At 41.6% G+C, this 13,683-nt stretch overlaps 1 protein-coding gene across 1 annotated transcript in view; it reads right to left on the minus strand.

Annotated features, from left to right (window-relative positions):
* Positions 1-6,683: 6,683 nt before the first annotated feature.
* LOC139666950 (neurabin-2-like) overlaps positions 6,684-13,683 on the minus strand; it is a gene marked incomplete at its 5' end in the record, with an annotated part of 16,715 nt that continues 9,715 nt past the window's right edge. The window contains 6 exons of the mRNA XM_071546304.1: positions 6,684-7,953; positions 10,196-10,292; positions 10,453-10,550; positions 11,707-11,838; positions 12,389-12,442; positions 13,065-13,208. Coding sequence (XP_071402405.1) covers positions 7,900-7,953; positions 10,196-10,292; positions 10,453-10,550; positions 11,707-11,838; positions 12,389-12,442; positions 13,065-13,208 — 579 coding nt within the window. The remainder of the gene's footprint in view (positions 7,954-10,195; positions 10,293-10,452; positions 10,551-11,706; positions 11,839-12,388; positions 12,443-13,064; positions 13,209-13,683) is intronic.

The following is a 13,683-nucleotide window of genomic DNA, read 5'->3' on the forward strand; positions in this document are numbered from 1 at the left end:
AATTTGGGAAAACTTTACACTAACAGGCCTTTTGTTAAATAACATCATGAAATTGAAAAATGCATTTCTCATTGTCCTGGACCTTTAAGATGACTCCCTATTTTAATTCTGACCCATAATGTGTCTCATTCACACGCCAGCGATCGCTCTGTCCGAGGCGTGACTTCTGGAATGAGTTTCTCGACATATTCGCTGCGCTGACTCTTCCCTCCTTACCTGGCGACGTCGTACAGACAGTCGATGGTGTTCGGAGACGGGCTGCAGGCTCGGTTTCCCATGGCGGCGGCCGGACTGCAGGACAGGAACTGAAGTCAGGATGAAAAACCACAGCCGAGTCGCTGTAGCTGACGATGCAACAACCAGGCTGTGTGCTCAGGCTGCAGCTACTGGGTACAGAGTCTAGACAAACATGGAACACACACACACACACACACACACACACACACACACACACTGAATATGTGTCCAGACAGGCAAACAACAAGTGCAACTAAACACACACACAGACACACATGTGCACATACACTCATCAAACACGCAACAGCCCAACAGGAGCATGCGGGACAGCAGAGATCTGAAATCTAATGAAATGGGTGCTGCTCACACTGCCATATTGTGGCTGTTTACCATCTGTTTTGAGGTTAGATCGAGGAAAATCAACCACAAATAGTCTGTGAATTTATGAGCTATGAGCTAAAGTTGGTCTTTTTAAAGCCTAAGTATTAGCTAAAGTTAAACCAAGTATTGAGACAGTTGGTCTTTTTCAGGAAACAGAATTGGGACATTTGGCTAAAGTTGGTATTTTTAAAAGTATTGGGACAGGGAACTAATGTAAAAAAAATTAAAAGTACAAATGCATATACAGTATATTACACACACACACACACACACACACACACACACACACACACGGTGGACAGTAACTGCACCTTCCCCTCTGGTTTCTCGTTGGACATATTTTCCGTTTATTTATTAACGCTGACAGACAGGTAATGGTTTAGACAAACATGGTGACGCTATCAACTGAAGAGCAGAACCAGGCAGAGGAGAAAACTGTTTCAGAAAACACTCAAAACACTCGAAGGTGTGCTCGATGCTGTCGGTTTGTCCTGCTCGCTTTGTTTGGCACCGCTCCATCACCGCTGCTCCAAGGTCCTCCGTTACACCCAGGCAGACAAATCAAGCGCACCTCAAACCCCCCCCCCCCCCTCCCTCCCTCCTCCTGTCCACTTCACATGACCCAAAGTACATGTTGTCGTTTTCTCTGTCATCGTCATCTCATCGTTGTTTTTGTAAATGTCAAGCCAGGGGTTAATACTATAAAAAAAGAGCCTGCTTTTCTCCTAAAGGCCATGAAACACGGGCAGCATACTGAAGCAATAAAAAGAAAAAAACAAGTTATGAACAATCCTATTTTGCCACAATACATTTGTTTCTTAAACCCCACTGTGTCGTCTACATATATTTTTTTCCCAGTTTCCACTTTTTTCCAGTTTCTAGAACGTTGCCTGTGTAGCATCATCTCACAGTAGGAAGACGAGCCTCTACTTGAACACTAGACGCACGACTCACTGAGAAGCACCAGAGTGCCTCGACTGAACTCAACTGAATGTTTATCCAACAAATTCTACGGCATGTAGGCCTACAAACCGCCCCGCTCAGATATGGAGTGACACGTCACTGAGGTGTGAGGACTGAGAACACTCAGGCATCGGTTCTACTGGTTCTACTGGTTCTACTGGTTCTATTGGTTCTAGTCATGTAACTCCTGAAGATCGGTTACCGGTGGTTACGGGACGGGACACGCCACCGCGGGGCGGGCGGCTGCCCAGTGGCTCAAGAAATGGGCTTCTGACGAGAAGGTTGCTGGTTCAAATCCCTGGACCATGGACCCCCTGGACCACCAGTCCCCTAAGACATGAGTGTGCAAAGTGCATGAGCGTCACTCTGTTCTCCCTCAGCAACTACTATGGAGGCGTCCCTTAAGCAAGGCACTAAACCCCCCGGCTGTGTAATGTGAAACAGGGGGAGTCACTGGAAAAAAGCAAGTGAGTTCAGTCAACTATTCCTGGATAAACAAAGGTTTAAAACTTGAAGAGTGACGACAAAACAAGGAAAAAAGGAGGGAAAAAAGAAGAAAACTCAAAAATTAAGATTTTTTCTTCTTTTTTTGATTGTCCATATTTTCCACCTTGTCACTACGAAACCAAAACCCTTCAAGTTTTTCCCTGAAATGTCCTTAATTTCTCATTAAATATAAGTAATTATCCATTAAAAATAACAGCTTTAATAAAGTAAGGTTAGTATCATGGGTTTATAAGGGATTTACCCATGGGTTGATTGACAGAGACTCTAGAAGTTAAGGGATTGTTCATGCATTTTGTGCAGGTTTACAGGTTATTAATGAGTTATTAATGGAAAGTTTCTGTCTCGCTGAATTTTACATTCAATTAGAAAGTAAGCAGCCAAACATTAAGGGGAGTTTAAGGAGGTTTTGATTCCATTAATAACTCCCTTAACTCATTTTAAGGGGATTTTTCATGAATTAAGGTGTGAATTAATGTAAATGTAAGGTCATTTTAAGGGATTACGGGTTCGTAGAGTTAAGTCAATAGAGACAAACGCTAAAAGCTAAAACACGCCGATCTGTCACTCTTCCAACATGGCGGCGTGTCTCCCGTAACCACCGGTAAACTCTCTCCAGACATTCGGTAACGGGCGTCTAATCGCCTCGGTGTTCCCTCTTTGTTGATGCAGACATGAGCGACGGACAGACATGATGGGTGATAACTGTAGACAGTCAGTCAGTTATAGCTAGCAGAAATCTGAAGGCTTCATAAAGGCAAAAGCAGCATGGTGACTAAGGGGAGAAACAAGGCAAAACGCTCACTTTCTCTCTCTCTCTCTCTTTCTCTAAAGCCGCATCTAACAGGTAAAGCAGGGAATTCTTAACCCAAAGTGACCCGATATTCGATTTGATTTGATGTTAAACCAGCAATGTAAAGATCTAGATTTGTCTCACATAGGGTTAAAAACTCTTAAAATAAAAATACTTCAGAAACAGGGTAACACTTTACAATAAGGGTCACTAAGTTAAGGGTTAGTTAATGCTTAATAAGCATTAACTAACCCTTAATTAACAGTTAACTAATGTGTAATTTACTAATGGTGTTCATGTTAACTAAGGTATTAATTTATACATTATTTAATAGTTTATAAAGATGACTTAAATAATGTTTAAATTAATACCTTAGTTAACATGAACACCATTAGTAAATGATTACCAGACACATTAGTTAACTGCTGATTAAGGGTTAGTTAATGCTTAATAAGCATTAACTAACCCTTAACTTAGTGACCCTTATTGTAAAGTGTTACCAGAAACAGAAATGCTTACGGCTGATTCTCTTTCCTTTATAAGTGCTGTCTAAGCATAATCCAAACCTACAGCATAACCATACCGCATAAAACACTAGACTACTGTTTTGTTCGGCTAGATCGCACCTTACATGAAAACATCAACCTTACACTGTCCGTTTGGAGACTTTCCCCCTTGGTCCGAGTCAAACAGAGGACTTAAATTACATATTTGTATATAATAATGCTGTAAAACTCAATACAATACAAATCAAACAGCCGTTGCTGGGGTTCAATTCCTAGTACAGACCTATACCGTATATTTCATCCCACAGCCAGAGAACAGCAGCACAGGTTCACAAACAGAAAACTGACCTGGATCAGGTGGTTTAACAAAAAAAAAAAAAAAATCAGATTTTCCTGTTCGTGACTAAAAATCTCCCCAACAACTTGATTCCCATCAGCAACAGAGAATATTTTGTGACCCACATCTAAAAAGAATACAAAATAATACAATGTGACACTTTGTTCCTCCCTATGGGGCATTTCTCTTGCCCCCCCTCCGCGGGGATGTCAGAGGTCAGAGGTCGGAGGTGAGGGTCTGCGGCTGGTAGGGATTCATACGCTTGCCGTCACAGTGGGTTTGAACACCAAACATGAAGAAAGTTCCCTAGATGTAGTTCATGGTTAGTTAAAAGTTCCCACAGCAGCAGCAGGAGAACTTTTTGTTTTATTTGAGTTTTTGCGAGGAATTCATGGAGCAAACTTTGGGGGGTTTTTGGCCTCTGGTCTGGACGGTGCTGATTTGGCTGCTTTCTCCGTAACTTTTCCACCGATGAGTCAGGACTATTCTGCACCAGTCTGAAAACTACTTAGCAACTGAAATTCCCATCCCTGGTAGAGTATGTTCAAGATTTGGAAAAAGAAAAACCCAAATAGCACTTTTTTTTTTTTTTTTTTTTTTTTTTTTTTACAAGTTATGCCATTTCTGTGGCTGCTTCAAGTGTCTGCAGAGTTCTCGTAACTTTCAGCTTTCTTTCCGCCGAGGATTTCAAAACCTGTTTTCCAACCGATTTTGAGCAACGTATCTGACACAAAGGACGAAACCTTCACTCTGTCGAAAATAAAAAGAAACCAATGACGGCACAAAGAAACTTCTCGTTGCAGCAATCTTCTTCCACCTCATAATTTCATTGTTGCCAAGTGGTCACCAGTAGAAGAAGTGGTTGTACTGGTCAGCTCCCAGCGTGAATGTGTTAAACTGCATGAATGTGAAGCAGGCTGAGGCTGAAAAAAAAGAGGATCCGGCTCAGTCAACCTTCCCTGGACAAATATGTTTCTGCTTGTTGCAGTATGTGTGGACTCTGCCTCTTCCACAGTGTGCAGGTTCCTTCCCTCTGCTGATAGGTTGTATGTTGGTTGGACCTTACGCACCTGAAGTGATCCTTATGTTCCTGAAAATTATCTGAAGTTTGATGACCACAGACATACTTTAGTATTTAAACCTTATTTTGGCCATGTCGGTCACGTATCACCGACTTAAGTACATTTTCTAACGTAATAATACTGCCACGGACCCTCTACTGTTCTCCTAACCCAGGAGATGCACAGAGTGTGTTTACATGCACACGGTATTCCCGGTAATACTGTAGCTCATATCCAGGTTAAGGTCTTACCCAGGAGCAGATTGTAGTTTTAGTGTTTTGTAGTTAAACAAACATTTCTCAGAGGCAGAGATAATCTCATTGGTTGAGTTAAACCTCAGTGGGCGGAGCCAAAGAGCGCAAGTTAGCTAACTGGCAAACTTGAATGGCAAAGAAGGAACTCTGGTCAAAATATAAATAAAAAAATAAAATGGCAATGACTTCTTTTTCCATTCATTCATGATTCATGATGTTGATGGTCAGCAGCTAGCTAACTAGCTTACCTAGGCTAGTATGGCTAGTTTGGACTTGGTCGGCTAGGCTAACTAGCTAACTTAGATGACTAGATTGTATTTTTTCAGTTAGCAGCAGAGCGCTAGGCTTCATAATATTCCTTCCTTCCTCCTCTCCTACCTCGTGTCTTTTTCACTGGGCTTCAGTCTAATGTTGCTTAGCTGTGGTTGTTTGGCTCCGCCCACTGAGGTTTAACTCAACCAATCAGATTATCTCTGCCTCCAGAGCGGCTCCGTCTCCGAGAAATGTTTGTAGAACAAAAACTCCAATCTGCGCCTCTAGATAAGCTTTTACACACATCACAGTTGTCTCTGGATGAGACTGTCCTCCCCCAAAAAACGACCCCATAGGTCGTTTGTACAAGCAGCTTATTACGACCTGTAGTTATGTTTAAAGTTAAGCGACCTCTAGCGGTCGTGTAAATAACAACAATGTGCTGCGTTGGTCTGCGTCCACGTCACGTGACTTCACGTCAAGTTTCTCTCTCAACATTGAAGTAGCACGGTGGAAAGTCAGGGTGTTGTGGTCTGGATGGTGGATGGGCGAATACGTCTGCCTTCGATGTCGGCGACCAGGGTTTGATTCCCAGTGTTTCCAAAGGACAAACAACCGTAAGTCACATTTTAATTTTTTTAAATTTAACCATGACCAAACCATTTTCCTAACCTTAACCAAGTTGTTTTAGTTGCCTAACCATAACCATAACCATAACCCAAGTTGTTTTATTTGCCTAAACCTTACCCTAACCTTAACTAAACTTGTTTCACTTGCCTAAATTTATCCATTAACCAACCTTTGGGACGTAATTCAATTTGTGGCGGAGGAACGTTTTCAGATTCGTCGAGGTCGTGTTCATTTCACGTATTTTTGTGAGATCACGTTGGAAACGCTCCTGTGGGCCGTATGGGAACAAACGACCTATGTGGTCGTATGGGTTGGAGGACTTGTTGCTCTGGATACAAGAACGACTGAATATTCTCAGTGTTACCATGGAACCTGAGCTTCTGCTAACCAAAAACCAACCGGGTACACAAGTATAGCGTATACAAGTCTCAGTCTCCAGGATAATACTGGTATATTCAGGCTTCACATAACCCCGGATATTAGGTTATTGTAAACAGAATACTTTGTTTCCTTGCACCAATTAAAAAATGTAATACATGAGTATCCTGAACGATGTCAGGAAGCTGGTGTGCATGTAAACACACTGACAGTAAACACCAACAGATATACACCATATAGTCAAAGCCGTATAAGCACATATTGGATTATTCACACCCTGTTTGCCATTGAGCTAGATAGAAAAGAGAGATGAAACAGACTGAATCTGGACTACCCCATACTGAACCCCCCACCCACCATAAAACACTGTCTATCATTCATTTCACCGCCCGACCCGCAGTAAACCCCCACCCCACCGCATTGCTGAAGCCATTTTAAACACTTTTAAATACACGTAAAGAATATATACAAACAAAACAGACCGACAAAACATTCAGTTTCCGTTCACCACTGTACAAACCCGAAAAACGCACTTCTGCCTGAGTCTTTCCGTCACGCAAGGAGACTTTAGAAAGAGAGAAAGAAAAGGTCGGGGTGTTCATTTTGTTTCACAGTTTTGTGTCACTACCAGAAAGTGGTCGGCCATTTTGTTCCATAAGTTTTGCTGCGTTACTACCAGAGGCTGGGTGGCCATTTCCTTTTGTAAGTGTTGTTGTTGTTGTTGTTGTTGTTGTTGTTGCTGCTGCGTCACTACCAAGGTTGGTCAGCCATTTTGTTTTCATAATTTCTGTTGAGTCTCCTTTTCCCCTTACAGTTTTTGACGAGAATGATCAGAATCAAGCCTATCTGAGATGATCCTTTTACAGATAGAAAAACATTTCCGTTCTCCTGAAAAGAATCCAGTCCGGTCCAGTTCCAGTTCCAAAAAACAGACCAAAAAAAAAACAAAACACAAAAACAGTTTAAGACTTTTTCACCAGTCACCTCTGTAAACAAGTCCAAAAGCATGATGAGGACAATATTCCTCAAGTCACATTTGTTCTTTCGTTTGTTCTCTCTTTCTTTTCTGTATTCATGCTCTCTGTTGCTCTGTAAAGCACTTTGTGACGAGCCTGTCTGTTAAAAGCGCTTTTTTTTTGTAAAATAAATCCGTCTCGATAATATTCCCGGTAAGATATTGTTACTGAGGAGAGGAGAAGAGAAAATACATCATCCATAAATACAGCACGAGTTGTTGAATGTGAAACCAGCTCGGTCGCCATGCTGGTCGCCAAGCCAGTTGCCAGGAAGACACACAAGAAGGATTCTGGGTATTGAAGAAGGTGCATTCTGGGATTGGTCGATGACTGACGGAGCTCTAAGCCAAGTGGCAGGTGTGAGATGAGAGTTTGTGTTTTGTGTTTCTTCCTCTTTGTCCATTTTGGACCCTCTTCCTCCTCTTCCTCTCTCTCTACGTTTCTCATCCTTTTTATTCAGCCTTCCTGTTGTTTCTACCCGTCCGTGGGGTAAAATGATTGATTGGAATAAAAGATGGCCCCAGTCTGTATGAAGGCAAAGCTCCTCCCCATCCAGTCCGGGACGGGCAGCGGGAGGTGGTGGAGGTCTAGGAGGGTTCGGCGGTCTTCAGGGCGTCCACTTTGGTCTCCAGGTCTGTAATCTGGGGAAACAGCAACACAGAGGAAGGTAACAATTATATTTCCAATTGTAAAAAAAATGTCTTTCTCTGTCCTTTGGGGAGTGCTGTGACCACAGGCAAAAAGTCTGAATCAGTTCCAGATCCAGAACTCGCAGGCCAGCTGGGTCAGGTCACATGACCAGTTTACGTAGCTCGGATGCTAATTTGCCACACCCCCTTTTCAGTACAATTCAATAATAATAATACTAATAATAAACTTTATTTGTATAGCTCCTTTCATACATAAAATGCAACTCCGAGTGCTTTACAATTTAGAACTAAAAAAAAAGAAAAGGCATAAACATTTTAGTAAAAACAATAAAAATAATAAAACAATTTACAATGAAAGAAGGATAAAACAGTGCAAATAAGTAGTAATAAAAATAATATCAATAGTAATAATAATAAGTAGTAATAATAAATAAATGATCTGAAACCCTAGTCTATTCTAAATTAAGACTGTCTGTTACTTAAATATTAAGACTGACTTATTTTGAGGTAGGAAAGTTAGCCACCTTCCCCCCCCAGCTAATCTTGAGTTAAGAACTTTGTTGTTATGGCAACAAGTCGGCCTGACTGTCAGAGTGGGAAGTTTAAATACTATTTCATAAAAGATGGCAAATCTCTGTTTTTTGGAAAGAGCCTGAAGAAGAGAGAGAGAGTCTTTAGAGACAGAAACATTAGAGATCTACAACAATCAAGAAGTAGTATGAACGGATAAATATAAGTGTCTATAGCAAGTTTGACTTAAGGTCACATTTAAGTCGAAGTCCAGGTCTATCATTATGAGGTCTGGGTGGCTGACAGAAAGTTAGGGAGCAAGAAATATAAGAAGGTGCTGTGCCACTAAGTGCAATGCCAATGGGAGTTGGCTGAACAGCTGAACCTGGCGATCTGAAACAAGCTGAGAGTAAAACAGTTACATAACTAGGAATCGGCTTAAGGACAACATACCTCCGACACCTTCGACGTATTTGTGACACAGACCAAGAGTTTGAAAATCAGGCTATAATCTTGTCAGACCGATTCGCACAGAGAGGCTATAAAACAAAAACTGTCCAGGATGCTCACAAAAAAAAGCCCAGTCTACCTCTAGATCTGAACTCTTTAAGAAAAAGAAAAGAAAATCCTCAGGACAAGAGCAGGTTTACTTTGTCACAGGATACAGTTCTCTAGCAAATCCCATAAAAAGGATAATACACTCAAACTCATTAAAAGTGACCCTATTCTTAGGGAAGTTTTTGCTGCCCCTCCTATGATCAGTTTCAAGAGGGCCCCTACATTACGGGACAGGTTAGTGCCAAGCCATCTCCCTGTCAATAATAAAAAAAAACTTGGCTTCATTGACCATTGAAGGGTACTTACAAATGTGGCTTTTGCAACCATTGTGCTAATATAAAGGAATGTATATTTTGTTATTGTTTTCTGTCTTGTCTGTACATCCATTTTTTCTTATTTTGTTCTCAATATTTTTTCTTATTTTTTTTCTTCTTCCTTCTATACATGTTGTAGAGCCATCTAGTGGTCATACTGTGCATCTGTCACCTGTGAGTTTATTGGCTTCCTGCTCAGGTGTTTGCAATTATCTTGTATCTACAAAAGGGGAAACTGTGTGCTGAGGGCCACACCCTGAAGAAGGCCGTTTGTGCCGCCACGCCTGGGCTGTAACCCAGTTCTGTTTTAACATGCACAAGCTTTGTCTATGTTTTTAAGAATTTCACCATGAAATAGCCATCTGAATAAAGGCTTTTAAACTTTTTGCCAGAAGAGTGCCTTGGTTTGAACCTGGAGTGAAGTGGAGCCCAGACTATTGGAAACCAGTGACATCTTGTGGCCGTTTTGGGAACTGAACACCACAGTTCAGTCGGTTGTTGGGTGCTTGGGCCGAGCGCTCAATAAGAGCCGCGTGGGTTTGTTTGTTAATTTGTTCGTTTGCGCGATGTTCATTAGTTTGTTATTTTGCTCGTTCGGTCGTGTGATACATTTCAAGATGCATCGGCTATTATTATTATTACGGTAAAGAAATGGCCCAAAGGGACGCTAGATGAACTTAATATACTGTACATACTGCCCCAACACATAAAGCGCTAACACACTTGTTCAGCTATTCAGTCAACCAGTCAGTCTCACACACACACACACACACACACACACACACACAGACACACACACACACACACACACACAATCCCTCTTTCCCTCCCCTCCCTCCCGCCATCTCTACCTTTTCCTGCAGGTTGTCCGTCTCTTCTTTGTGTGTCGCCTCGCTCTCTTCCTGGGCTCGACGCTGAGCCGTCTCCTTCTTCAGATACTCGATCTCTCTGTAACACACACACACACACACACACACACACACACACACACATTAATAGCTTGGTTTAGTTTACTCCGTTCAATCCCTTCCCTTTCTCTCTCTCTTTCTCCTCTCATCCTTTCCTTCTTTCCATCCTTCTGTTCCTCCCTCCCTCCCTCCCTCCTTACTTCTGTTGATATTCTTTAATCAGTCTCTTGGCTTTGCTGTATTTCCTCTCCAGGGTTTGGTACTGAGCTTGGGTCTCCTTCAGGTGCTCGTCCACCGCCTGCAAAACACACACACACACACACACACACACACACACACACACTCTGTCAGTTAACACACACACTGTGTCAGTTAACACACACACACTTTAGCAGACACTATGTTGAGTGAAAGGAGGCCAAAAGTTCTTGGACTCTAGATTAATTAATTTGAAAAATGTATATGATCAATTCAGCACAGCTGATATAGCCACGTTTATTTTTGGAACTATTTCAAGTCAGCAACCATGTATTGATCCGCTGTGCAGTGATTTGTAGCTGTGCAGTCAGATCAGCACCACCTTCACTTGGAGACAGCGTGTTATTTTTGTATCATATTTCCTGTAAATTTTACCAAATCTCCTCCCTGAAACTGCCTGACTTAACCGCATATATCACTTAAAATGACTGACTGTTTAGCTTTAGAGCTGCTACAAGTTCTCATTTTCTCACATTTGAGATAATGCTAATGGCTACTATCACTCAAAATAGTGCATGATAAACTGTTAGCGTGGAGCTACCAGAGGAGTGACCAAGTCATCATCGAGTCCCAAGTCAGTCTCAGGTCTGAATGTAGATCACCAAGTCAAGTCCAAGTCTCAAGTCTAAATGTAGAACAGCAAGTCAAGTCAGAACAAATCAAGAGTCCAGTATCAATTTAATATCTTAAAGAAAACTAAATATCTAGGACTTTTCAATGCAATATGGTTTTAATAGGATAAAAACTCGGTAAGAGCATCATGAGTTTGATTTCTATAATCAGTTTCAACTTCAATAAATTCAATCATTCCATACAAATTCAGAAAACAGGATTTAAATTCAGTCGTCTGCTGGAACAAATCTCATCACTTTCAATCTAAGTCATTTACACAAACACAAGATCTCAAGTCAAGACTTTAGAAACCTTTTCAAGTCAGAGTCAAGTCCCGAGTCACCAGAACCCAAGTCAAGTCGAGTCTCAAGTCTTCTCTTCATGCATCAAGTCAAGACTCAAGCTATTAAAATTGTGACTTGAGTCTGACTGGAGTCCAAGTCATGTGACTCAAGTCTCCACCTCTGGGAGCTCCTATCACTCAACATCTATACATATATAGTTATTCTATGTATAATAACTTACCTAACACAGGGACTGGGATTATAAACATGGTATTATATTATTATTCTGTAATGAATCACCTGACACAGGGACTGAGCCTCCATCCAGTAGCCCTCCAGTTTCTCCATCCTCTCTTTGTTTTCTCGGATGTTTTGCTCCAACTGAGCGCGCTCCATCCGCCAACGCAACTTATCCTGCTCTGCATGAGCCAGCTGGGAGAGGGATCGGTGGAATAAAGTCAACACAGCACGATGACATGCTGGCATACATTGTCTTGTATATTATAACCAGGGGTGCAGTAAAATGTGCCACTTTTATGATTAAAACTGTTTTTATTGTATTTGTCTTAGTAAAAAGTCAAACTGATGAAACTTGAATTAAAAAAAGGTGCAATGTTTTTCTGAAAATGTATTTTTGTTCATATTGGTGGTTGTATTTGTATTTCAATAATCCTCTAGAGGGCGAGCTTTGCTGTGATTATGGTTACCATGGTAACATATCCATGTCCATAATCCCATTAGAGTGCGCCCTCTAGGGGATTATGGCTTTTATGCAATGGTTCCCAACAGACTGTATGTAGTGTCTGAAAAACCTTTCCCAATGCAGTGAACATGAGAATAAAAACAAAAGAAAAGAAGACAGATCACCAACTATCGCCCTGGTTACTGCAACAGTTACCATAGCGACTAATTAAACAGAGCTATACATATGTTTTCAATACGGTTCTTAACTTGGTCTTGGTCTTAAGCAAGTTGGTCTCACCTTCCTCTTTAGCAGCTGAATCTCTGCCTGGGTTACTGCATGTTTAATCTGGAGCTGCAGACAGACAGAGAGAGAGAGAGAGAGAGAGAGAGAGAGAGAGAGAGAGAGAGAGAGAGAGAGAGAGAGAGAGAGAGAGAGAGAGAGAGAGAGAGAGAGGGAGAGAGAGAGAGAAACTTAAAACACCATTGTCATCAGATAAATTGTTTTAATGATTACTTGGCAGTGGAATGATGGAAGTTTCTTATTTATTTTTTACTGTTAGTGCTGTCATTATCATATGATTTGTATTTGTATAATTTGCTTTGGCAAATAAGTACATTTGAATATGAAGTTTGAATTTGAGAAAGAGACATAGAGAAGAGAGAGAGAGAGACAGACAGATATATATAGAGAAATAGAGACAAAGAGAGAGGGAGAGACAGGCAGAGAGTGAGACAAATAGAAAGAGAGAGAGAGAGAGAGAGAGAGAGAGAGAGAGAGAGAGAGAGAGAGAGAGAGAGAGAAATCCCAGACACCAGTGTGGTCGACTTCTAACTTAAAATGTTAGAAAACCAACTTACTAGATTCTAACTAAATACAATTTATGTTATTCCTGTTAAACTAACGACTATAGCACGCACGCACACACACACACACACACACACACACACACACACACACACACACACGCTCGCACCTCCTTGAACTTGTGGGCCAGTTTCTCGGGGTCCAGCTCCACCGGAGACAACATGTCCTGGTTCTCCGCCAGGTCGAAAACCTCGATGGAGTTCGGAAACATCGGACTCATCTCCTCTTCCTCGTCTGTCGCATACTCTCCGGTCTGTAGGCGGAGAGAGAGAGACAGACAGACAGACAGACAGGTAAGAGAGACAGACAGGTGGAAAGAGAGACAGGCAGATACAGATGGAGGGAGAGGGAATGAGTAACAGGGGAGAAAGAAGAGAGAAAGAACACGTGATTTATTCATGTAAACTATTGAGAGTGAGTGAGACGGAGGACAAGAGGTTAGGGTGAGCACACTGGGGGACGGGGGACAATTATTTCAGCTCTGAGCACACAGTGATGCACCTTTAACACCATGGACAGAGCCTCAGCAAACCTAAAATGATGTTTTGTCTCCAAAACATTCAGACGCGTGGTGCATTGTTTATGTTTTTTGACTGGGTTAGGTAATAATGAGCGGAACAGAACATGATAAACGTCCATGTAAGCGCTGAAAACAAGTATAATACTGTTATTATTATTTTAATTGTGGTGAAAACCGGGACAATTTGATAGTGAATGTTGAAAACCGG

This window comes from Centroberyx affinis, unplaced genomic scaffold (genome assembly GCF_046629955.1).
Source record: "Centroberyx affinis isolate AG114_WGS23_722 - 3 ecotype Tasmania unplaced genomic scaffold, CSIRO-AGI_Caff_v1 ptg005200l_1, whole genome shotgun sequence".
Taxonomy (NCBI): Eukaryota; Metazoa; Chordata; class Actinopteri; order Beryciformes; family Berycidae; genus Centroberyx; species Centroberyx affinis.